General features: G+C 53.0%; 1 protein-coding gene across 1 annotated transcript; it reads left to right on the top strand.

The window, feature by feature from the left end:
• The first annotated feature begins 7,212 nt into the window (after positions 1 to 7,212).
• Positions 7,213 to 24,999, top strand: GPR179 (G protein-coupled receptor 179). Its single transcript, XM_021670562.2, has 11 exons — positions 7,213 to 8,119; positions 11,093 to 11,201; positions 12,671 to 12,758; positions 13,180 to 13,415; positions 14,212 to 14,280; positions 14,639 to 14,748; positions 15,387 to 15,625; positions 15,814 to 15,952; positions 16,813 to 16,918; positions 17,448 to 17,594; positions 19,293 to 24,999. Exons 1-11 carry the CDS (start codon positions 7,326 to 7,328, stop codon positions 24,378 to 24,380), a joined length of 7,125 nt encoding a protein of 2,374 aa, XP_021526237.2. The 5' UTR covers positions 7,213 to 7,325; the 3' UTR covers positions 24,381 to 24,999.
• Positions 25,000 to 26,112: the final 1,113 nt, after the last annotated feature.

Genomic DNA, 26,112 nt, shown 5'->3' on the forward strand with positions numbered 1-26,112 from the left:
ACACGTCACTTCCGGAAGTGCTTAGCCACGCCTCTTTCCCCAGGGCGTGCTCGCGCTGGCCTCAACAGCGAGTGACGTCGCGCGCGTCCCCAGCCGCTATTGGCGGTGAGCTGCCGGTCGGCTTGCGTTGGTCTCCTTTCCCGGCCATTTCTGTTTCACTTCCTGGGCGTCCAGGCCTAGGCTATCCCATTCTGTAGGATGGAGAGGCCTTGGAAACCGTGGTCTGGTCCTATGAGAGAGCCGCTGGCCTTGGAAGCACCTATGGTTCTCCCACCTGTGCCGCTTGCAATGTGTGACCTTGGCTGAGTCATTTCATCGTTAATCTGTATCTCCCTCCTGGTACTCAGTGAATGTGTAATCACTACATGAATCGTGTCCTAGACCAGTGCTGTACTGATAAATGTGTAACAACCAGCTCTCTGAGGGGAGAAAGGGAATTATGCACATATATAGGTACATAAATTTATGTTAAGTTTTGCTGACATAAAGGATGTGTAGCTCACGATTTACAAATAATAGTAAATTGGCAAATTCCATATAACTCTCACAGAATGCTTTCATTGATTTTTGCCAAACTCTTATATGGGTAGCCAAACTGTGGTTGCAGTTGACCAAGGAGTGTAATTGTAACGTAAATGTTGGTTGATAGAAGTGAAAAAGACAAAACTGGATTGTCAGTGATGGGAGCGACTTCTTTGCTGAGTCAGAAAACAGTTACAAATACTGAAAGAATATTTACTCGATTTTTGTATTATTCGTAATGTAACAGCTACAGACAACACATTAAGTTTTTGTTGTTGAGATGGAGTCTTGCTCTGTTCCCAAGCCTGGAGAGCAACCGCTCACTGCAACCTCTGCCTCCTGGGTTCAAGCAATTCTCCTGCCTCGCCCAGCTAATTTTTTGTAAATTTTTTTTTTTTTTTTTTTTTTTTGAGACAGAGTCTCGCTCTGTCACCCAGGCTGGAGTGCAGTGGCATGATCTTGGCTCACTGCAACTTCCGCCTCCCAGGCCCAGGTGATTCTCCTGCCTCAGCATCTCAAGTAGCTAGGACTACAGGCATGCACCACCACTCTGCTAGTTTTTGTATTTTTAGTAGCGATGGGGTTTCACCGTCTTGGCCAGGCTGGTCTCAAATTCCTGACCTCAGGTGATCCACCTGCCTCGGCCTCCCAAAGCGTTGGGATTACAGGCATGCACCACCTTGCCTGGCCTTCTTATCCGTTATATAGGGATAAAGATTGCAACTTTGCTTACTTTCAGGCATGTTGTCATGATCAAATAAGATCAAGCTTTTTGTGTGGAGGAGGTGAGACTGGAGCCAGGGAAAACAGGAGTCCACCGAAATAGTCCCCATGGGAGATATTAAGCGATGCAAGGGAAAAAGAGGAAAGATCAGCTGCAGAACTCAGTGACTTCAGTATCTGAGGATGCATTGAGGGAAAGATGGCGAAGGGTTGAGTCCTGCAACCAGAGAAACCTTTTCAGAATGGAAATGTGTTCATGACCTGTGATTATAATTGTTCATGGTTTCCCATTGTTCTAAGGCTAATGTGTGATCTGACCCCTGCGTGATCTAACCCCTACCTCTCTAGCCACATTCCTCTGCCACGCTCCACTTTGTTCTCTGTTCCCTGCATTCCCATCAGCCTTGCAGCAGGCTCCCACACATATGGGCATTGCATAATTTTCTTGCAATACTTTTCTCCTTTTGTTTAATAAACTCCTATTCATCCTTCAGATTGAACTCGTGCCTCACTTCCTTAGGGAAATCTCCTTGCCTGAGCATTTCCTCTTCCCCAGGCTCTGAGACCACTACTTTGTTGCATTTCCTTGCACAGGTGTAACTTGCAATTTGTCTGTGGGGTCAGTTGATTAAAAGCTGTCTTCCCTACCTAACTAAATTCTATGAGGCCGGAAGCTGTGTTCGCTTTTTGCCCCTTGTGGACACTCCGGTGCCAAGGACAGTGCCTGGAATGGTTGTTCAACCTTAATCCCTGTGAGAGGCTCCTAAGACAAATTCTGCGCAACAAAATTCATTATCTTTCCTCACATGTAAAGAGACAAACTGAAGCTCAGTGAGCTGTTTAGCTAAAGTCACTCAGTCAAAAAGGATGCAGTGAAATCCAAAACTAGCTCTGACTTCAGATAGTTCATTCTCTTCCCCTGGCTGCCTCTCAGGTGTCACTCAGGTTTCTGAAGAAAAGAAGAGTGACTGAGCCGGCAGGTCTTGGATCACTTAAGGCCAGGAGTTTAAGGCCAGCCTGGGTAATGCAGCAACATCCTGTCTCTACAAAAAATTTTAAAATTAGCTGGGCATGGTGATGTGCCCAGTTGTGGTCCCAGCAACTCAGGAGGCTGAGGCAGGAGGATTGCTTAAGCCCGGGAGGTGGAGACTGCAATGAGCTGTGATCATACCACTGCACTCCACCCTGGGTGACAGAGCAAGACCCTGTAAATGAATGAATGAATGAATGAATGAATGAATGAATGAATGAATGATAGAAGAGAAATTGCTATAGAATCACAGCACCTGAGGCATAAGAAGACTACCCAAGATCCCAAGCTTTCTCTTAGAAATTCTCTGGCTTCAGAGCCTATTATAAGCCGAGTGCAGGCAAGGTTCATGGCTCTTCGGCGCCCTCTGCTGTCCAGCTTCTTTCCTGGCTCCAGGAGAGGCGGACCATGTCAGTACCTGGAGTATCTGTACTTGCACAGAGTGCACGGAGGTACCAGGGAACACACACGAGCTCTAAGGCAGGGCAAGCCATTGAGCAGACATTTCCCATTTCTAAAATTGTTCAGGGCTGTAGCCCAGATCCTGGAAAAAACACTGAAAGTTAAATTCCAAGCAAAGAAGGTGTTATCTTTGCATTTGTATGACTTGAATTTGTGTTGGGTTTGTTTGTTTGGAGATGGAGTTTCATTCTTGTCACCCAGGCTGGAGTGCAATGGTGTGATCTTGGCTCACTCTGCCTCCTGGGTTCAAGCGATTCTCCTGCCTCAGCCTCCTGAGTAGCTGGGATTTCAGGCGTGCCACCAGGCCCAGCTAATTTTTGTGTTTTTAGTAGAGACGAGGTTTCACCATGTTGGCCATGCTGTTCTCAAACTCCTGACCTTGTGATCCACCTGCCACAGCCTTCCAAAGTGTTGGGATTACAGGCGTGAGCCACTGCGCCCTGCCAAATTTTTGTTTATTGAGCTGATTTTATGTATAAATATACCTCTTTCACTGAGCACTATGAAAGTGGTCCTCGGCCGTGTATGGTGGCTCAAGCCTGTAATCTCAGCACTTTGGGAGGCCAAGGTAGGATCACTTGAGCTTGGGAGTTTGTGACCAGGTTGGGCAACAAAGAGACCCAATGTTGTGAGGATGTTGTGATACCTCATCTCTACAAAAAATTAAAAAATTAGGTGGGTATGGTGGTGTGCACCTGTAATCCTAGCTACTTGGGAGGCTGAGGCAGGAGAATCACTTGAGCCCAGGAGGTGGAGGTGGAGTGAGCTGTGTTCATGCCACTGCACCCCTGCCTGGGTGACAAGAGTGAGACCCTGTCTCGAAAAGTAAACATAGAAAATAAGCTGGGCACAGTGGCTCATGCCTGTAATCCCAACACTTGGGGAGGTTGAAACGGATGGATCACTTGAGCCCAGGAGTTTGAGACCAGCCTGGGCAACGAGGCAAAACCCCATCTCTACCAAATATATGTATTAGAATCTAAAGAAGTTCTGAGGCTAATTTAGTCATTCAACAATGGGCTAGGTTTGGGGATGTAGCGATAAAAGAGACAGACACAATCCCTGCCCCTCTGGACTTTGTGGTTGGTCTAGTTAGTCTTAATCATGCCACTTTCTGAATATATGAGCAAACGCAAATAATTAAACATCTCTGAACTTGTGTTTCATTTGTAAAAATGGGTCACTAATAATCCCCCCTTGACATGGCTGTTCCGGGGAATTAAATGAAAACTTACATGTAGGCCAGGTTCGTGACTCACGCCTGTAATCCTAGCACTTTGGGAGGCCGAGGCAGGCAGATCACCTGAGGTCAGGAGTTTGAGACCAGCCTGACCAACGTGGAGAAACCCCATCTCTACTAAAAATACAAAATTAGCCAGGCGTGGTGGTACATGCCTGTAATCCCAGCTACTCGGAAGGCTGAGGCAGAAGAATCGCTCAAAACTGGGAGGCAGAGGTTGCAGTGAGCTGAGATTGCGCCATTGCACTCCAGCCAGGGCAACAAGAGTGAAACTCCATCTCAAAAAAAAAAAAAAAAGAAAAGAAAACTTACATGTAAAGATACATGCTCTATTCTACAGTGCTATACAAATGTTAATTAATAGATTTTTTTCCCAAGGTTTTCATGATAATAGCTTAATACATTTTTTCCCAAGAAGTTTTTCATGGTAAGTTACTACTGTCTTTACCCAGTATGTTTTGTTGACCCTCAACTAACAGTAACCAGTAATAAATACCAAGAAATGGAATAAGTCACTCACAGAAAGGCCAAGGAAAGAGCTATGGATGTGCAATACAGATTTCTGCTTCCAGCGGTACCACTAACTGGCTGGGTGGCCTCGTGAATGTCACTTTCCTTTCGGCATTTTAGTTTTCTAATTTGTTTTTTAAAAGGTAGGGGCAGGCATGGTGGCTCACACCTGTAATCCCAGCACTTCGGGAGGCCAAGGTGGGCGGATCACCTGAGGTCAGGAGTTTGAAACCAGCCTAGCCAACATGGCGCAAACCCTGTCTACTAAAACTACAAAAATTAGTCAGGCGTGGTGGGCGCCTGTTATCCCAGCTACTGGGGAGGCTGAGGCAGGAGAATCGCTTGAACCCGGCAGGTGGAGGTTGCAGTGAGCCAAGATCACGCCATTGCATAGTTGGCGACAGAGCGAGACACCATCTCAAAAAAAGAAAAGTCTGGGCTGTGGGCCCTGCTTTTTTTCTCTGTGATGGGTTTTGGCATCATAGAGGTTCCCCTGGGGACTTGTCTATCCCTGCTCTCCCCACAGGGCACTCTCACTTAAGATGCACAGCAGAATTGTTCTTTGGAAGGTTGGGCAGTGGCTCACACCTGTAATCCCAGCACTTTGGGAAGTCGAGGCAGGCAGATCACCTGAGGTCAGGAGTTCAAGACCAGCCTAGCCAACATGGTGAAACACCATCTCTACCAAAAATATAAAATTAGCCGGGCATGGTGGCGTATGCATGTACTCCCAGCTACTTGAGAGGCTGAGGCAGGAGAATCACTTGAACCCAGGAAGCAGAGGTTGCAGTGAGCTGAGGTTGTGCCACTGCACTCCAGTCTGGGCAACAGAGCAAGACTCTGTCTAAAAAAAAAAGAAAAAAAATTGTTATTTGCAGAGGTCAACTGGAAAGCAAGAAACATTTTTAGCAACCACCACCCATGCCTTCCTACATATACTCAATGATTTTGTACATCAAAGGTTCAAGACATTGGGAGTTTGGAGGGGGTTCGAAGGGAAGAAACCAAAAGACAGCATGCACGTGTGGGGCCAGATTGCCTGGGGAAGCAGGAAGCCCATCATCGATGGAAAGTGATGGGTGGGTAGGCAGGCAGGAGCTTTGTTCTGTGGCTTCCCCAAGAATCCATGCCCTTCCAGACCCAAGGAGGCTGGCTCAGACAGCACTGACTCTGGGTCCCCCAGTTACTATGCCTAGCAGGAAGGAGGTGAGGGGTAAGAAAATGGAAAAGAGCAAGAAAGAGTAGCCACAGTTTTCATGAAGAACAAAAGAAGGGGCTAGGTGCAGTGACTCACGCCTGTAATCCTAGCACTTTGGGAGGTTGAGGTGGATCACTTGTCAGGAGTTCGAGACCAGCCTGGCCAATATGGTGAGACCTCATCTCTACTAAAAAATTCAAAAAAAGAGAAACAGGCATGGTGGCAGGCGCCTGTAGTCCCAGCTACTCAGAAAACTGAGGCAGGAGTATCACTTGAACCCCAGAGGCAGAGGTTGCAGTAAGCTGAGATCGTGCCACTGCACTCCAGCCCGGGTGGACAAAGAAAGATTCCATCTTAAAAAAAAAAAAAGGAGAAGATAGAACTTAGGATGACAAGCCGTGTGCAGTGGCTCACGCCTGTAATCCTAGCACTTTGGGAGGCTGAGGTGGGTGGATCACCTGAGGTCAGGAGTTCAAGACCAGCCTGGCCATCATGGTGAAACCCCATCTTTAAAAAAAAAAAAGAACTTAGGATGACAAAATGAAGGTGGAAGGGGTGGAAGGAGTGGAGGCAATACTGTGTTCCCTGTCTTCTCTTTGCCCACCTCTCTTCCTGCACCCTGCCCTGCCACCATTGCCACTGTGTTTTTCAATTTTGTGGTGTAGAAAGACGCCTGGGTTGGGGGGACAGACACCTGGGTGGAAGCTCTGGCTCTGTCACAAACACTGTGGTTCTAGAGAAGTCCCTTCACCCTCTACAAGGAGGTATTTTTATAGTCCCTGAGGCTGAGTGACGGTGATGGTGGTGGTTTGGGTGGGCGGTGTACGGAAGTCAGAGCGCTGGTGTGAGTCTCCGATGTGATCTTGGGTGAGTCTCAGTGTCTGCATCTGTGAAATGGGGATAAGAATATTCACTGTACATGGCTGTGGGGAAGATTCATTCAGATAAGGCTCATGAAAAGCACTTTATAAGCTGCCTCAGTGTGTACAAAGACTGATTATTATACTATCAGGCTGTCTTTCCTACCCTCGCCATTCCCATTCTCAAATCCCAGCTCAGCAGCATGGGGTCAGGGGCTACAGGCAGCCAGAGCAGACTGCCAGGAGATGCAGCTTGGCCCTTTGCTGCCAGGAGCCTGAGTGGAGCAGAGGGATGGAGAGAGGGGCACAAGCTCATCTGTGGTTGCTATGGCGCCCCATCCTGGATTTGCCCATCTCTCCTAATGGAGCAAAGGGCAGACAGAGGGAGGGAGAGAGGGAGAGAGAGCACAACTGGTGCCTTCCTCTCCCCTTCCCTCCATCTCTCTCTGGAGCAGATGTGGGTGGGGGATGGAGGGAGCCTGGATACTGGACAGGAGGGGAGGAAAGAGTGGGGTGCCGGGATTAAGAGGTTTGAGATCGGGGGCCACGCTGAGAGAGGAGGGGGCAGGGCCCTCATACCTACGTCCAGAAGCCAGCTGCTGACGTTAGAGAGAAGAAAAAAGCAGACGAGCCGGCACCAGGCACCAGCAGGAAAGGGAGAGAGAGCCAGAAAGAGAGAACACCAGGATAGGAGGCGTGGAGGCAGACAGCCCCCAGCCTGCAGCCTCTGCCTGGACTCTCCTGAGCCTGGACCCCAGGGTCCTGAGAGCTGCCCCAAGGATGAGCACCAGGGGAGCAGTCATGCCCCCTCCTGTGTGGGGGCTGCTAGGCTGCTATTTCATCTGTGGCTGGGCTCTGGGGGATCCACGGCCCCTCCGCTCTCTGCCCCCTCTGTCTTCCAAAGTTGAGCCAGGATCTGTGCCCATGCAGGTGCCCCCAGAGGGGGCCGAGGCCGCCCTCGCTTATCTTTACTCTGGAGATGCCCAGCAGCTGTCGCAGGCAAATTGCAGTGAGGGCTATGAAGCGCGTGGGGCAGGAGCCATGCCAGGGCTCCCCCCAACCCTACAGGGGGCAGCGGGCACCCTTGCCCAGGCCGCCAATTTTCTCAACATGCTGCTGCAAGCCAACGACATCCGTGAGTCCAGTGTGGAGGAGGATGTGGAGTGGTACCAGGCACTGGTCCGCAGCGTGGCTGAGGGGGACCCAAGAGCATACAGGGCTTTGCTGACCTTTAACTCTCCACCAGGGGCCAGCCACCTACAGCTGGCCCTGCAGGCCACCCGGACTGGGGAGGAAACCATCCTTCAGGACTTGTCTAGGAACTGGGTGCAGGAGGAGAGTCCACCTGGGGACCTGGACACCCCAGCCCTGAAGAAGCGGGTGTTGACCAATGACCTAGGGAGCCTCGGCAGCCCCAAATGGCCACAGGCAGATGGTTATGTGGGGGACACGCAGCAGGTGAGGCTGTCTCCTCCTTTCCTGGAATGCCAGGAGGGACGGCTCCGACCTGGCTGGCTGATCACACTCTCTGCCACCTTCTATGGACTCAAGCCAGACCTCAGCCCAGAGGTCAGGTAAGTGGGTTTGTGCAGGATTGGATGCGTGTGTGGGCATGCAGGGGAAGGAAGCACAGGTCCCCTCAGCTGTGCATGGGCCAATTGGCATGAACATGTGTATGCCTGGGGGGCACACAGATATGGATATTTGCACTCAGCTATGTGTACTGGCAGTTGGCTCTGGGAATCTGTAACTATCTGTTAACACATACAGGTGTGAGTGTACATGTGTATGAATCAACCCATTGAAGTCATATTTATCTGGGTTTATGTGCTCGAGCACATGCAGGAATGTCTGTGAGCCTGTGCATATACAAATAGGTATACATATGCAGCATACATCTATATCCAGGTACACGCACATGTGTAGAGATGTGTCAGTAGAGACAGGCAGAGGTCTTGGTCCCCAGGCCTGAGAAGTGAATGCAAGAGGCAGGAGAGGTCTTGGTGTGGATGACAGTGACAATCCATGCACCAGGCTTGTCAGAGGAGAGCCAGGTGGGCACTCCAGGAGTTCAACCTGCTGCTCTCTAGCAATTGAGATCTGTAAAAGGAGGCTTCCCAGGAGAAGGAAAACTTTATTTTTTTGAGACGGAGTCTTACTCTGTTGCCCAGGCCAGAGTGCAGTGGTACAATTTCGGCTCACTGCAGCCTCCGCCTCCCAGGTTCAAATGATTCTCCTGCCTCAGCATTCTGAGTAGCTGGGATTACAGGTGCATACCACCAAGCCCAGCTAATTTTTGTATTTTTAGTAGAGACGGGGTTTCACCATGTTGGCCAGACTGGTCTCAAACTCCTGACCTCAGGTGATCCTCCCACCTCAGCCTCCCAAAGTGCTGGGATTACAGGCATGAGCCACCACACCCGGCTGAAGGAAAACTCTTGAGGGGGCTTGGAATCAATGCTCTTTCTGCCAAGGAGCTGGCTGAGTCCCTATGGCCATCTCCTTACCCCAAGCAGGCCCCACTGTCCTGCCAGTCTTGATGATGCAGAATGTTGTGATTCTCCTCCAGTAACTGACCTCCTCCCTCAACCACAGGAAAGAAGGATTGAGGGTCCTATTGGGAAGGGAGCAGCAACTGAGCCCGGGATGGCAGGGCATTCAACAATCAACACTCCTCCAGCTCCATGCCCGCATTCATTGTTCCCAGCAGGGTTCCCCTCCTGCCAGCAGGTAGCCTGGCTTCTTGCCAGCTCAGCCCAGAGCAGAGGCTGGGGAGCCGCTGGTCCAGGTCAGGGTGCCTCCATTTCATATCTCCTTTCCTGTGATCAATTCAGACCTGGCTTGGGCAGAGAGAGGAGCTGGTTAGTAGCTGAGCTGATCTCTGTTTGTGTGTGTGTGTGTGTGTACATACATGAGGAAGTGTGAAAATCCCCTTCAGAGGATCATCAGGGCCCTGGCTCCTGCCATGTCTTGACATGCGCCCTCCCTCTACTCCTTGATAGAAACCAGGAAATGATAGGATGTCAAAAAGCTGAGGGCTGGAGAGAACAACCTAAGAGGAAAGAGACTGTTGTCCATAGAGACAGTGAACACGCATGACACTGGAGAAATGGAGTGCATGCATGCTCTTCACACACACCACAGGTGCTGGGCTAAAGTTTGCAAAGACTGCATTGTCCCCAAATCCAGTGCCTGTAGGGGCAGAAAAGTATGATCCCTATCCCTTTCCTCACACATCATAAGGGTCACAACACTCTATAACAAAAGACAGATTAACAAGAGAAAAGGCACATAACAAATTTATTTAATCAAAGTTTTTGTTTGTTTTTTGAGACAGAGTCTCACTCTGTCGCCCAGGCTGGAGTGCAATGGTGCAATCTCAGCTTATTGCAACCTCTGCCTCCTGGGTTCAAGCAATTCTCCTGCCTCAGCCTCCTGAGTAGCTGGGATTACAGATGCCTGCCACCACACCTGGCTAATTTTTGTATTTTTAGTAGAGACAGGGTTTCTCCATGTGGCCAGGCTGGTCTCGAACTCCTAGCCTCAGGTGATCTACCCGCCTCGGCCTCCCAAAGTGCTAGGATTACAGGCATGATCCACTGCGCCCCGCCTATTTAATCAAAGTTTTACATGACACAGGAGCCTTCAGAAATGAAGATCTAGTGGCAGAGGCTCAGTGGCTTACACATATAATCCCAGCACTTTGGGAGCCCAGGCGGGAGGGTGGCTTGAGCCCAGGAGTTCAAGACCAGCCTGAGCAATATAACCAGACCTTGTCTCCACTAAAAATAATTTTTTAAAACTAGCCAGGCATGGTGGCACATGCCTGTGGTCACATGAGGTGGGAGGATCACTTCAGCTATGATCATGCCACTGCACTCCAACCTGGGCAACAGAGCAAGACTGTGTGTCTAAGAAAAAAAAAAGAGACAGAAAAGATAGACTCAGGGAAAACTGTTCATTGTTATGCTTAATTTCAGTGAAGAATGGTCAGCCCTGTAGAAATGTGATTGGACAAAAGAGGCTATGATCTAATGGTGGCAGACCAAGTGCGGAAACTCAGCCAGGCCCTCTCTGTTCAGCTTCCTCTCCGCCTATGTAGCATCCTTCCTCCCAGGTAGAGGGCAGGATCCCTCTGGAATGAGGGTCATATGATCTACTTACTACCAGTCAAGGCAGGCCAGAGAATTTCTTTATGACCAGCCCCTACACAGAAAGGCAGGGGAAGATGAGAGTAATACTTCTTGGTTTTATGTCTTGCTCTGGGAGAGGGAGATTCTAGTTTCTATGACCTGCCTTGGGGAAGGGGAATTCTGGTTTCTAGAACTCACTTCAGTGGGGAGAAGGAGGGATGGGAGATAAGAGGGCAGGAGAAGGTCAGAGAGACCTTACTTCTGAGCCCTTCTCATCTCCTTTTGTTCAAAGTCCTCAGCATGCCAAAGTGCCATAATTTGGAGTATCGTTTTCTGGGCCCCAACAATGCCCAGGGACACATGTCCACTTTAGCATCCATCACTGTGCCCCTAACTGCCGATTCACTGCCGTAGGGGGCAGGTGCAGATGGCCATAGATCTCCAGAGTGTGGACATCAATCAGTGCGCAAGTGGCCCAGGCTGGTACTCCAGCACACACCTGTGTGATCTCAACAGCACCCAGGTAAGGATGAGGAGGATGCGGGGGGCACTACGACTCTGCTCCAGGATCCCTCCCCAGGGCTCCTCCCTGATCTTCCATTACGTATCTCCTTTCCTTCCTGGGACCACACTCTCCATGTAACACAGCTTTGGGCTCCTCTTGGCCCATAAAGGGTGCTCCATTGGTCTCTCTACAAAAGGATATTCCATTTTGCTGAAATAAATGGAATTGCTGGTTGGGGTGTGGGAGGACTCTAACCAACAAAGGAGCTCAAAGAGGCCTGGGACCAGTGACTGCTATGGGACCTGGGGCCAGATGCAGGTAGATTCAAAGCTCTGGGTGCAGGTGACTCACAGTGACAGAGAGCACTGGCTGGTAATCATGCAGGCCCAGCACTGGGAAACTGGGAGGCCAGTGAACTCATCTGCTCTGTTACAATGACTGCACACTTGTTCCTGAGCTGAACTGAAGCCAGGGCAAGCCCTGTGGCCTGCTAGGGCTGGCGGGCATATTGTTCTGTGTGCACAGGTGGTCCTACTGCTCTTCAGGGCACATGTGTCTGCAGCTAGAGGTGGAGGGATAGAAAAGGACTCCCACCATCCAGTTCACTGTTTAACCCAGACACATTCGCTTCTCTGGGTGCATGTTTGTTTAATTGTGCAGACTGTGGCAGGAACAGAGTGCAGTCCAGTGGTCCAGGAAAGAGGGGAAGCTGGGCCACAGCTTCACAAGCACCACACACTAACCCTTCTAGGTGAGGTCAGGGGCTGGATATAGACTCTTCCAAGGTTAACCCCTTCCTTTGTGCCACCGATGTCTGTTCCCAGTCATTCCCCACAATAGATCTGACCTCATTTGCTCATATTCCCTGCCTGGCTCTGAGGTCTACTCTGGCCCCTGCTGGGCAAACATCAATGGGAGGAGGTGGAATAAAGGCTGGCCTTGGCATCCCACCAGGCTGGCATTAGCCTGGCATTAAGGCTGGGAAAAACAGCCCTGTGCCAAAGCCAGATGGCCGTTGATGAAGGAAGCTGCTCCTCCATGGGGACCTTTCCAGTCCATTTGTGTGCCAAGGAGGGACGCTGATGGGGACCCTTTGAAGAAGGATGTAGGCACACAAGGTGTGGCTGGGCTCAGAGCTTTCCCTACTTCCACATCCCCCAGTATCTTGCCCTAGCAAGAGCTGGGCACTGGGAAATGGATCCTATGAGGCTCCTGTCTCTGCCAGTCTGAACAAAAGGGTGATTTCTCCCCATGCTCTTTGCTTAGGGTCCCTTTGGGAAGAGAGGCAATAGCAGAGGTAGGGTAGGGTATGGTTTCCACAGAGGGAAGACTTCGCAAGGACTAGAGAGAGCTTCCAGAGGGATTCCCTAGTGTGGACCCAAGTCCCATGGATAGGGAGGTAGATGGACCCTCCATCTCTCCCAGGAGGGAATATTCTTCCAGAGAAAGCCCCACATAAACACATATTGTATTTGTTGTCCCCACAGTGTGTCCCCCTGGAGAGTCAGGGCTTTGTTCTTGGCCGCTACCTCTGCCGCTGCCGACCTGGATTCTACGGGGCAAGCCCCTCTGGGGGTATGTAAGTGTGGTTAGGGCTGGGCATGCGTTTTATAGGAGAGGCTGGATGGGACGGTACATCTTGGGGGAAAAAAGGCAGGTGGGGGTGAGACCCTGGGAGGGAACTTGTGGGCAAGAGCAGAAGGTTGACAGAAGCAGGAGAGGCCAGCAGGGTGCAGTGTGGGGTGTCTGCGCCTTCCGAGTATGAGCCCATAACATGCAGATGTTGATGCAAGTTGACCTCCCAAGGAGCCCTAGCTTGGTGTCACCTCTTCCTGGTACCCTGCCCTCCCAAGGAAGCACCCATTTCCACTTGTCCCTAGAGCCCTAGATGACAGGAGAGCAGGGAGAGGGCTGTGGTAACTATCAGGAGAACAGGCTGGGATATCAGGATGCTCTAGCTGGGCCACTCTCCCTGCACCCATCTTGTTCTTTATAGGGTTAGAGGAGAGTGCCTTCCAGAGTACTGGGCAATTCGGGTCCCCCGAAGGCAGATCTGGGAGGCTGCTGCAGTGCCTGCCATGTCCTGAGGGCTGCAGCAGCTGCATGGATGCCACACCGTGCCTGGTGGAAGAGGCCGTGGTGCTGCGGGCCACTGTGCTGGCCTGCCAGGCCTGCTGCATGCTGGCCATCTTCCTGAGCATGCTGGTCTCCTACCGCTGCCGCCGGAACAAGGCAAGGAAGGCCCCACACCTCATGCACACACGTCCAACCTGTCTTAACTGGAGACCTGAGACTACCTAAGACCAGAATTTAGAAAAAATGGGTTCTAATCTTGATTCTAAATTTAACTCCCTATGCAGCATTATGCAAGTGATTTCTCCACCTTGGACTTGCTTCCTCATCTATAAAATAAGGGCATTGAACTTGATTCATAAACGCTAGTTGAATATCTACTCTAAGGAAAACACTGCCTAGGCTTGAGAGGAGGTGATCTGGGCCCGCACGGAGCTCCCAGTTTAACGGAGAAAGCAGACATGTAAATAAAATGACAGTAGGCAAAGATGGAGGTGTCTGTCCGTTGCTATGGGAGCTCACAGAAAGTCATCCTGCCTGAGATGGCATGGGAAAGACGTTCTGGATGTGACATGAGCCAGGCTTGAAGGTTAACTGGACACTTACTGGGCCAAGAAGGGGTACCTGATTCTAGGCAAGGGAGCAGCCTGACCCAATGCTTGAGGAACGCATGAGATCCTTTCCAGCTCCAGTAGCCTCTGATTTGAGCTGAGGTCTGCAGCAAGGCCTTGAGTGGGAAGGGGAGAACACAGGGATGTGTGTGGGAATGATGTGAAACCTCGGCCTTAGCCAGGTTTAGTGCCAGTGGAGCTGAGCCTGTGGTGGCAGTGGGGGGTGTGACTGTGGGCAGAGAGGGCAGAGCCAGTGTTACAGGGTGAAGCCTTAGCTCAGGGCCTGAGAGCCTCCGGCACCATCGTCCAGGCTCTGCTCACATGACTCTCTCCTTGCTTCACAGAGGATCTGGGCATCTGGAGTGGTCCTGCTGGAAACCGTCCTTTTTGGATTCCTGCTGCTTTACTTTCCTGTGAGTCTGTGGCCAGAGGCTGGCCCTATCTTCCAGCATCACCCATAGCCCCAGAACCCTTCCTCTTCTCTGCCCTCTTGAGGGGATTCAGGGACCTCAGATTTCCCCTACTCATACCCACAAATGGCAAGCTGGTCTATGAGTTCTGGAGCCCCAGGCTTAAAAGAGCTCTGTGACTTGCAGGGTGACTTAGGGCAAGTTACCTAACCTCTTTGACACTTCAGCTGCTCCTCTGCAGAATGAAGGTGGTGATGCCTCTATTTCGGGGTTGTTGGGAGGATGCACAATGTGCTTAGCATGGGCCTTGCCCGCAGCAGAAGCACCGTGGAGAGCAGAGACTTTTGCCCCTTCCCACCAGGTCTTCATCCTATACTTCAAGCCCAGTGTATTCCGCTGCATCGCTCTTCGCTGGGTGCGGCTGCTGGGTTTTGCAATCGTCTATGGCACGATCATACTCAAGCTTTACAGGTATGGCCTGGGGCAGACTTTGCTCTCATGCTGCTCATCCCAGACACCCCAGCTCACTCATGGAATGCTGTTTTTCAAAGCCAGACCCTTGCCAGCCCCACTCCCCTGTGCCCCCAAGGACAACCCCCATCACCATAGCCTTCTCCTCCATGTAACTTTTGGGCGGGTAGCAAGAGGCAGCAAACCATGAAAAGGATGGAAGGACAAGTACCTGTGTGGAGGGGAGGGCCGCAATGGACAGAAGCCAGGGCACTAGCTCCCTCTCCGTGGTCCTCCCAGGTCCCTGCCATCTACCCTGTGTATCCATTTTTTTTTTTTTTTTTTTTTTTTTTTCTGAGGCAGAGTCTATCTCTGTCACCCAGGCTGGAGTGCAGTGGTGTAATCTCTGCTCACTGCAACCTCTGCCTCCCTGGTTCAAGGATTCTCCCACCTCAAACTCCTGAGTAGCTGGGATTACAGGCGTGCCACCGCACGTAGCTAATTTTTGTATTTTCAGTAGAGACGGGGTTTGACTGTGTTGGCCAGGTTGGTCCCAAACTCCTGACCTTGTGATCCTCTCGCCTCGGCCTCCCAAAGTGCTGGGATTACTAGCGTGAGCCACCGCACAAGGCCAACCCTATGTATCCTAACCCTCGCAGAGTGCTGCAGCTGTTTCTGTCTCGAACGGCCCAGCGGAGCACCCTTCTGAGCAGCGGGCGGCTGTTGCGGCGCCTGGGGCTGCTCCTGCTACCTGTGCTGGGCTTCCTGGTTGTGTGGACCGTGGGCGCCCTGGAGCGAGGCATCCAGCATGCGCCTCTGGTGATCCGAGGCCACACTCTCACTGGCCGCCATTTCTACCTCTGTCACCACGACCGCTGGGACTACATCATGGTTATGGGTGAGCTGCTTCTGCTGAGCCCGGCCTCACTCTGGTCCCTGACTCTCAGACTCCCGGGGTCCTCTTGTTCTGGTTCTCCTGCCTTGTTCCCAGACCCCCAGCCCAGCCTACCCCTAACACATCCTTCAGGGAAAGGGGTGGCGTGGTGCTGAGGCGGCGCCGGCTCTCTCCCTCCCGCCTGCTCGCAGCTGAGCTGCTGCTGCTGTGCTGGGGCAGCTTCCTGTGCTATGCCACGCGGGCTGTGCTCTCCGCCTTCCACGAGCCACGCTACATGGGCATCGCCCTGCACAACGAGCTGCTGCTTTCTGCTGCCTTCCACACGGCCAGGTGAGGACCGACCCACCTACCAACCACAGCCCCTTCCATTCCTCTTGCCTCAGCCTCCCCAGTAGTTGGGACTATAGGCACTCGCCACCATGCCTGGCTAATTTTTGTATTTTTAGTAGAGACGGGGTTTCACCATGTTGGTCAGGCTGATCTCGAACTCCTGACCTTGTGATCTGCCCACCTTGGCCTCCCAAAGTGCTGGGATTACAGGCATGAGCCACCATGCCTGGCCCCCTTCCACTCTTAACACCACTCCTCACCTCTCCCATCGCAAGCCATCCTGGTGACACTGCTATGCCTCAGCATGGTGAGGAAGGCCCCCACTTCTAGCTCTCTGCCTACCCCCAGATGTCCCTACTGTTCTGTACTCTAGCCCTGGCCCAGGTGAGGAGGCCCGCGACACACAAGAGGAGGATGAGTACCTTCCTCCTAACTCCTTACCCCTCCCAAAGCACCTCTCCAGCACCTAACATACCCCTTCCCACACTTGCTCAGTCCTCCCTGCCTTCTGCCCTCACTCCTCAGCCATAAGAGCAGCAGGCTGCTGTGTGTCGGTAAGGACCGGGCCCTATGGTGGAGGCAGAGTTAACCCACAGAGTGGGCCTAAGAGTCTGAAGCACACGTCTGTGCTATACACAGCCAAAGAAAGTGAGCTGGAGCAGTCTGGGAAGGCTTCTCGGAGATGGGGATTAACGGGATTGAGGTGGGACCTAAATCCTGGAGAGGACAGGAGAGGGCAGAACGCCTCCTTGTCCTAAGGGGATCAGGGCTGGGGCTGGGGCGAAATGCTAGTGAGAAGGTGAAGCGGAAGAGGCCACTCCCGCCTGCAGTAATGACCCGCGCCCCCATCCTGCCCCCAGGTTTGTGCTGGTTCCCTCCCTGCACCCGGACTGGACCCTCCTCCTCTTCTTCTTCCACACCCACAGCACAGTCACGGCCACACTGGCCCTGATCTTCATCCCTAAGGTGAGGCCTTCCCCCCTGCCTGTGAGGCAGACCCCAGCCCCTCTGTCAGGGGTGCTGTGGATCTGTTGTCCCACAGCGCTATCTGCAGGCCAGGGTGAGGATGACAGAAGGTGCTGGGTGAGTGAGCAGAGTGCCAGGGGCACTAAGCTAGGAGCCCACTTGGGTGGGGATGCTCTCTGCTTCCAGTTCCTGGGCAAGGGAAAGAAGAACCAGAGCTGGAGAGGCTCTCTCCTGCAGCTGGAAGGTTGGCACACTCTGATAATCTACTCAGAAGCAGGTACACAGGGAGAGGTGGGGGAGCTGAAGGACCAGGCTAGGAATTGCAGGGTCGGGGGCTTGAAACCACTCTGCTCTCTGAGCTAGAGTCAGGGAGGATGATGGGAGTAAAACTCTAAAGACCCCCAGAATTCCAAATCAGAGAAGGGGTGAAGTGTCACCAAGTAAAGACGCATTCCCCAGGGCAGGTGAGAGTAGGAGTGGACAGGGAACCAGGGTGAGTCTTATTCCCACTCACATGCGCCCCTGCCAGTTCTGGAAGCTGGGGGCTCCTCCCCGGGAGGAGATGGTGGATGAGGTGTATGAGGATGAGCTGGACCTGCAGCACTCGGGCTCCTACCTCGGCAGCAGCATCGCCTCAGCCTGGAGTGAGCGCAGCCTGGACCCTGGAGACATTCGGGTATGTGTCACCCTCCCTGCCTCCTTTTAATGCTAGCTTTTAGGAACGGAGCAGAGGGAGCACTGGGCCCTGCCACCTGGGCTGTGTGCCACTGCGAGTCCTCTTCCCACCAAGCCCTGCTCTCTCCCTTCTCCACCACTGCCTGAAACTGATTCCCCTGACTCTATTCAAAGGAGGCCACACACACCCAAGTAGGAAAACTCCAAAGCCCCAGAACCAGATGCCAGAAGCCCAGGCCATGTGGCAAGCTAGAGGCAGGGCAGAGAATGGAGACCTACTCCCTCGTGTCTTCCACTCTCACTCAGCAGGTGCATCAGGTGGGGGGCAGACTAAGAAACCCCTCAGCTGGCCGGGCATGGTGGCTCATGCCTGTAATCCCAACACTTTGGGAGGCCAAGACAGGCAATCACTTGAGGCCAGGAGTTTAAGACCAGCCTGGCCAACATGATGAAATCCCATCTCTACTAAAAATACAACAATTAGCTGGATGTAGTGGTGCATGTCTGTGGTCCCAGCTACTCAGGAGGCTGAGGTGGGAGGAGGATCACTGGGACCTGGTAAATCAAGGCTGCAGTAAGCGGAGATCGTGCCACTGCACTCCCACCTGGGTGACAGAGCACAACTCTGTCTCAAAAAAATAAAAACTCTAGCCCCTAGCAAAGCAGGATGGTTGGTGACCCTAGGGCCATCTGTGGGGTTGGGTAGATCAGGCAGTGAGTGGCCACCAGGATCCCCTTTCCCTGGACCTGGCGGTCTTAGAGAGAGGAAGTTCTTACTGGGTCTACACTGGAAGAGCATGTTTATTCTCGTTTCTGTGCTCAAGGATATCATTATAGTTACCAGAACCCTAATAAGAGGCTCAGTGGGTAACATACAAGGAGAGCTGAGTCTAAGCCCATTGTTTTATACAATCCAGGGTCTAGGAACCATCGTGGGAAGCCATTCTCTCCATCCCCTCCACCTCTACTGGGGCTCCCTCCACACCTGACTTGTCTGCAGGCTCACAAAGCAGAATCCTTACATCTCCCGAGACCTTCCTTATCCCAACTGCCCCTGCCCATTTCCACCTTGTGTCCTCACCCTCTGAGCTCTGCCTGCCCTGCCTCCTGAGACCCCAATCCAGCTGAAGGGCCAGGGAGTATGGAGGGGCAACTCCACCCCTAACTCTCCACTTTCTGGAACACAAGCCAATCTGCAGCTCCTATCTGGCTTTGGGGAGAAATCCAGATCATAAGACTTTTAAAGCCCTGTTCCATCATTTACACCTGAACACCACATTTCATACCCACTAGTCTCAATCTCATATAATGCTCTTAAGGAAGTTAACACTGGTCACCCAGGTAACACTGCTTTACAGGAAATGCAGAGGCTCAGAGGGGTCATGAAAACAGTCTCCAGGCACACAGCACATTAAGTGTCCCCCAAGCTACTGACTTCCCACCCGACCACAATGCCCCAGAGAAGGTAGTACACCTGAGTCCTCTGAGCTGACTGCATCTGGCTGGGACTCAGGTTGGCAACTGATCTCACAGGTGAACAAAGAGGTGAATTCTGAGAGTTTTAGAAGCAGGGAAGAGATACAGCTTGATGGAAAGAGATTCCCCAGGGAAAATGGTCTACGCAAGGGCGGAGGGACAGCCAGCCAGGGAATGGAGGGAGCTCACCTGCAGTCCTGCTTGCCTTCCTGCCACCCCACAGAACGAGCTAAAGAAGCTCTATGCCCAGCTGGAGGTCCACAAGACCAAGGAAATGGCTGCGAACAACCCCCACCTGCCCAAGAAGCGGGGCAGCTCACGCCAGGGGCTGGGCCGCTCCTTCATCAGGTACCTGGCGGAATTCCCCGAGGCCCTGGCCAGGCGGCACTCCCGGGACTCGGGCTCCCCGGGCCGCGGGAGCCTGCCTGGCTCCTCCCGCCGCCGGCTCCTCAGCTCCAGCCTCCAGGAACCGGAGGGGACACCGGCTCGCAAGTCTCGCAGCACCTACGACCAGCACAGGAAGCAGGACCCGCCTCTTTTTGACTCACTGCTGAGGAGGAAGCTGGCCAAGAAGGCCTCTCGGACAGAGAGCCGGGAGTCGGTGGACGGGCCCCCTGCCCTGGGCTTCAGGTCGGCCAGCGCCCACAACCTGACAGTGGGAGAGAGGCTCCCCAGAGCCCGGCCCGCCCCGCTGCAGAAGTCGCTCAGTGTGGCGGGCTCCAGGGAAAAGGCCTTGCTCATGGCCAGCCAGGCCTACCTGGAGGAGACCTACCGGCAAGCAAAGGAGCGGGAGGAGCGGAAGAAGGCCGAGGCAGCCATGGCCAGCCTGGTGCGGAGGCCATCGGCCCGGAGGCTGGAGCAGCCTCGAGGGCCCCCCCTGTCAGCTCCACCTTCCCCTGCCAAGAGCAGCAGCATAGACAGCTCTCACGCCTCTGGGAGGCTTCACCCACCCATCCGGCACCAGGTCTCCACCCCCATCTTGGCCCTGTCTGGGGCCTGCCTGGGAGAGCCCAGGATGCTCTCTCCCACCTCTACCTTGGCTCCAGCTCTGCTGCCAGCTCTAGCTCCAACCCCAGCCCCCACCCTGGCACCAGTCGCTCTAGCTCCAACCCCAGCCCCCGCCCTGGCACCAGTCCCAGTAGCCCCCCAAAGCCCCAACTTACTCACCTACATCTGCCCCTGGGAGAACGCAGAACTGCCAGTCAAGAAAGAAAATGTGGCCCAGGAAGGCCCCTCAGGGCCAGAGCGAGGCCACCCTTCCCCTGCCCCTGCTCGAGCCAGGCTCTGGAGGGCCCTCTCTGTTGCAGTAGAGAAAAGCAGGGCTGGGGAGAATGAGATGGACACTGAGGACGTGCACCTCCAGAGGGAAGCTAACAACGTGGACGAAGACCGGTCCAAGATCTTCCCGAAATCCCACAGCCTCAAGGCCCCTATTCAGCAGGGTTCCATGCACAGCCTGGGGCTGGCGATTAGAGCTCTGACCCGCTCTCGGAGCACCTACAGAGAGAAGGAGAGTGTGGAGGAGAGTCCTGAGGGGCAGAATGGCAGGGCTGTGGGAGAGAGTGGGGGGGCACCCTCCCGATCGCCCAGGCTAGGCCGGCCCAAGGCGGTGAGTAAGCAGGCCGCTCTTGCCCCCTGCGATGACGAGGAGTCCCTCCAGAACCAACAGAATGCTCACACCAGCAGGATGCTCCAAGTCTGTCAACGGGAGGGCAGCAGGGAACAAGAGGACAGAGGCAGGAGGACGCCCCAGGGTCTAGGGGAGCGGAAAGCTGAGACAGCAGGTAAAACAGGGCTTGCCACACTGAGGCAAGTTTCTAGGGACAAAAATTTCGAGCAATCAAAAGAAGCCCCTGTGAGGGGGCAGGAACTGCCCAAAGCTGGCCTCCAGCCCCTGGGTAGTGCTGACCACAGGGTGGCAGAGGTATGCCCCTGGGAGGTCACTGAATTCGAAACGCGTCAGCCGGACAGTGGTAGCAAGGCCGAAATCTGCCCCTGGGAGATGAGTGAAGGAGCCCCTGAGTTGAAGGCACTAAGACAAGACCCAGGTGACTCCCAAGAAAAGAGGGTGGGGGCCCCGGGAAAATCAGAGCCCACTGATGTGGCTGCCATGATGAGGAAAAGACCAGAGAGGCTGGTGAGGGAGCAGGAAGCTGTGTGTCCCTGGGAGAGTGCCGATCACGGAGATCTGTTCCCTGGGTCAGCTCCTCAGGACCCTGGCAGAATCAGAGACAGATCTGAGGCGGGGGGCAGTGTGGAGGCCAGGAAGGTAGAGAAGCCTGCGGGGGAAGCTGCTGGCCCAGACACACAAACACCTGACATCGCCAGGGTGGAGCTGTGTCCCTGGGAGGCAAGTGAAAGAGGCGAGGGTGGGAAACCAGCCCAAGAGGTAGTAAAGGATCTCTCTCAGGAAAAGCAGAAAACCAGGAAAGCAACCTTTTGGAGAGAACAGAAACTGGGTGGTGACTTGGAGTCTCTTTGTCCATGGGAGAGTACAGATTTCCGGGGCCCCTCAGCAGTCTCAATTCAGACCCCAGGAAGCTCAGAGTGTTCAGGGAGTCTGGGCAGTGGCATTGCTGAAGTGTGTCCCTGGGAGGCAGGAGATGCTCCTGCTGTCAGGAAAGCAGAGATCTGTCCCTGGGAGCTGGCTGATAAGGTGATGGGGCAGGAAACACTGAATCTGGGAACAGGTGGAGAATCTCTCCAAGAAAAGGAAAAAGCCTCCAGAAAAGGAAACTTTGGAGAGATGGGGGACCAAACTGTGAAAGCAGGGCAGAAATTAAGTCAACAGCAGGAGTTGGTGTGTCCCTGGGAGAGGACAGTCCCTGGGCACTCCAGCCCACGTCTAGACAATTCCTCATCCAAAGCCAGTGGCCAGTTCCTATGCAATGAAGGAAGCAAAGCAACGCAGGTGTGTCCACAGGAAGATCTCAGGCCGGAGGCACAGGAAGCAACACCTGCCAAAGCAGAAATCTGTCCCTGGGAGGTAAATGAAAGAACAAGAGAGGAATGGACATCAGCACAGGCACCAAGAGGAGGAGAATCTCAAAAGGACAAGGAGAAAATTCCTGGAAAATCAGAAACACAAGATGTCACAGCTTGGGAAAAGCCTACAGGGCAGATCCAAAAGCAGGAAGCAGTCTGTCCCTGGGAGAGTATGGACCTTGGCAGCTTCTCACCACAACCACGTCCTCAAGACACAGAGAGACCCCAAACCCTTCTCCAGATGTCAGGCAGCATGGGAAGCAATGCTGCCAACATTTGCCCTTTGGATGTGGAGGAAATCCTGACTGCTGGGAAGGCAGAAATCTGTCCCTGGGAGGTGGGTGCTGGAGCAGGGGAGGAAAGCGCTGTGGGAATCAAGGACATTAGGAAATCCCCAAATGATACAGTAAAGGCTTCTGCAGTTCTTCCACCCAGGGAGACAGCTGTTACTGCTCCAGAGAAGCCACAGAAGCCAACCCCAGAATGGGAGGTGGCTTGTGCCTGGGGGAGTGTGGGTCCAGGGGCCTCCTCTCAGCATTCAGATACTCTGGATGCTGATGGACCAAAAGCTGAGTTCCAGGAACTGGACCATGTGGGGTGCAGGCCTGCTGAGGTGTGTCCCTGGGAAGCGCAGGAAGCTGCTACCAGTGAAAAAGCTGAGATCTGTCCCTGGGAGGTGAATGAAGGAACTATTGGGAAAGGATTGGACGAAGAGACAGGGAGTGAATCAGCAGAGCAGAGGGAGAAAGCTCTAGAAAAGGAGGGACTCACTTCCCTGGGAGAAGATCTATCAAAAGGGATGACAAAACTGTGTCAAGAACAGGAAGCTATTTGTCTTTGGGAGAGCCAGGACTTGAGGGAATCCCCTGCTTGGGCCCCCAAGATCTCAGACTTGCCCACCAGCATGAGTAGTGAAGTGGCAGAGGGATATTCCTTGGAAGCAACAGAGAAGGGGGACCTGAGACAAGATGCAAAGACAGGCTCCTTCTCAGAACACATAACCCAAGAAAAAGCTCCAGCTCCAAACGCTGAAGAATCCACTCCTGAAGATGGGGAAAAAACAAGCAATGAGCTACAATCTGTCTGTCCATGGGAGAGCAGCGCCCCAGTAGGTTCCTTCTCCTACCCAGACAGACAGTGCCCTGACCAACCTAAAGCCAGCTCCCAGAGACCAGTCCGCACAGGGGGCAGAGCCGTTGACGTGTGCCCATGGGATGTTCCTGATGCAAGTGTGTATAAACTTGACAGCAGTGCCAAGGCCGAGACCTGTCCCTGGGAAGTGACTGAAAGAATCCCTGTCAAAGAGGTGTCAAGACAGGATGGAAAAGGGGACTCTCAAGAAGAGAAACGCAGAGCCCCAGAAAATTCAGAACCCAAAGGCGTGCCAATTCAGAAAAAGTCAGAGATGGCAGACTTCAGGCAGGAGGAGGCTGTGTGTCCCTGGGAGAGTCAAGATGGCAGGGGACTGTCCCTACAGCCAGCCCCAGATGCTTCTGACAGCAGCAGTTCTGAGGCAGCAGGCAGTGTGGAGACCAGCGTGGCGGAAGTGTGTCCGTGGGAAGTGGAAGAGGCTCCCTCCGCCAAGGAAGCAGAGATCTGCCCTTGGGAAGCAGGTGGAGGAGCAGCAGAGGAAGGGGGACTGGAACAGGAGGTGGAACGAGAATCACAAGGGCAAGGAGAGATGTTCCTTCAGAAGGTAGGCCCTGGAGGGACTGAAGAACACTTCTCAAAAGCAGCAGCAAAGCCCAGAGAACAGGAGGCAGTCTGCCCTGGGGAAGGCACAGGCTCAGGGGGGCTCTTGCTCCAGTCAGGTGCTCTGGACCCCGACCAACTCAAAGTCAGCCCTCAGGATGCAGGCAGCGTGGGGAGCAGGATGGCAGAGCTGTGCCAATGGGAAATCACAGATCCAGAAGGAAATAAAATAAAGGGTACCATGGCAGACATCTGTCCTGGGGAGGAAACTGGAGTCCCATCTGAGGAATCTGGCCTCCTGGCTTTAACAGCAACTCGGACAGAAATTTTCCCCACAGCTCCTGAAAAACCACTATGCCTTTTAGTCCATGGGCCTCTGGACCACTTCCTTCCAGAAAGCAAAATCCTTTGCCCCAAAGTAAGCAGGCCAGCCAGTACTTCCACTCTAGAAGGTGTCAGAGAACTACAAGGATCTTCAGGGCTTGAGTCAAGGACCAGCTTAGCCCCAGAGCCAAGTCTCCAGGAAGCCGAGGCTCAGTCTTCCTCCTTAACTGAAGACCCAGGCCAAATGGCTTTGGAAGCTCAGTGTGAAGAATTCACCCCTCCAACGGTCTATCCTTGGGACTGGGAGTAACAGCCTTCTTAGGTGAGGTCAAACACAGAGCTAGCTTTCAGGAGCCAAGGCCCTTCCCAAGCCCAAGGGTTCCCAAAGAGCTGAATCAAAGACAGCTTGGTCACTTCTCCTCCTTGAGAAGATCAGAAGTCAACTCATCCCAAAGATGAACTGTATGAAAAGGGTACAGTTTGGACCCCAATGGGAAGGCCCACCCTGTCTTTACTTCTAATTTTTCTTCCTGTTGGAGGAAACAAAGACTGGATACTTCACGAGGTCAAGAGATCGAGACCATCCTGGTCAACGAGGTGAAACCCCGTCTCTACTAAAAAATACAAAAACTAGGCCGGGCGCGGTAGCTCACGCCTGTAATCCCAGCACTTTGGGAGGCCGAGGTCGGTGGATCATGAGGTCAAGAGATCGAGACCATCCTGGTCAACATGATGAAACCCCGTCTCTACTAAAAATACAAAAAATTAGCGGGGCATGGTGGCGCGTGCCTGTAATCCCAGCTACTCAGGAGGCTGAGGCAGGAGAATCGCCTGAACCCAGGAGGCGGAGGTTGTGGTGAGCCGAGATCACACCATTGCATTCCAGCCTGGGTAACAAGAGCGAAACTCCGTCTCAAAAAAAAAAAAAAAAAAAAAATTAGCTGGGCATGGTGGCGCACGCCTGTAGTCCCAGCTACTTGGGAGGCTGAGGCAGGAGAATTGCTTGAACCCAGGAGGCGGAGGTTGCAGTGAGCTGAGATCGTGCCATTGCAATACTCCAGCCTGGGTAACGAGAGAAACTCCGTCTCAAAAAAAAAAAAAAAAAAAAAAAAAAAAACTGGACACTGCTTCTAAGGACTCCTCCCATCCATCTACGGTACTCACAACACAAACCACCCGAGTCTGGACACTTACCGCAAAGCTATTGTTAGGGATGAAAGAAAGTCAGCTGTGGCCAGCCTACCTTCTCTCACGGGGAGACCCTGAATTCTCTGAAGTCTGATGGAGCATTTTTTAAAGAAGAAACTAAACAATACAAGGTATTGACAACATAGGGATGGTGGACCATAGAAGGCTATAAAGTCCACCATTGGAAGCTGAGGAGCCATTTAATTGAAGATAAATTGGAGGAAAAGCTAAAATGACTCAAAATAGGTGCCTGAAATGCCTTAAGGACCTTGTCATTTTGATTTTGAATCTCCTGTTTCTGCTTTACTGCTTCTCATACCTGCCCTGCTTGACTGCTGAAGCAGAAACAATCAGGCACACTGACATCCATTTCAGCACCTGGCATCCAAAGCCGCATCAGAGACAGAGAACACAGAAGAAAGCAATTTCCCCAGGTCCTCCCCACAGTCAAGGGAGCTCTTCCTTCCAGACATCCTTGTGTGCCTCCTGCTAGTTTTTTAGGGGGTCTCCTCCTCTTCCTGCCCCAGCTCTCACCAGTCTCCAGAGCTCATCTCACTGGCTCATTTGCCTCCCCCTAGCTTTTCAGCACTGCCATCAACAGGACCCCTCTCTTTTGTCAATGCAATTGGAGTCAAGGGGAATCTCTGGTTCTGATGCAAGAATCCCCCCGCCCCTGCACCCAAATCACTTGCTCAGTAACAAGAGGACCTCGAGAAAGGCAGTCCTGTATACAGCCAGAACTCCACTTCTGCCCTCTGAAAGAGGAGTGCAATGGGGCAGCTTAGAAGCCTGAGGGCCGGGAAAAGGGCACTGTGTGAAGACAAAGCCTTCTTTCTTATGGAGCTCTCTTGGCT

Source organism: Aotus nancymaae, unplaced genomic scaffold (genome assembly GCF_030222135.1).
Source record: "Aotus nancymaae isolate 86718 unplaced genomic scaffold, 86718_ANA_hifiasm-v0.15.2.pri h1tg000072l, whole genome shotgun sequence".
NCBI classification, from domain to species: domain Eukaryota; kingdom Metazoa; phylum Chordata; class Mammalia; order Primates; family Aotidae; genus Aotus; species Aotus nancymaae.

Excerpts from the sequence above, each read along its gene's own strand:
- GPR179 (XM_021670562.2), top strand. The coding sequence starts at position 7,326 with ATGAGCACCAGGGGAGCAGTCATGCCCCCTCCTGTGTGGGGGCTGCTA. Across the intron at positions 12,759-13,179 it reads CGGGGCAAGCCCCTCTGGGG|GGTTAGAGGAGAGTGCCTTC; the intron begins GTATGTAAGTGT and ends TGTTCTTTATAG. Across the intron at positions 14,281-14,638 it reads TCCTGCTGCTTTACTTTCCT|GTCTTCATCCTATACTTCAA; the intron begins GTGAGTCTGTGG and ends CCTTCCCACCAG.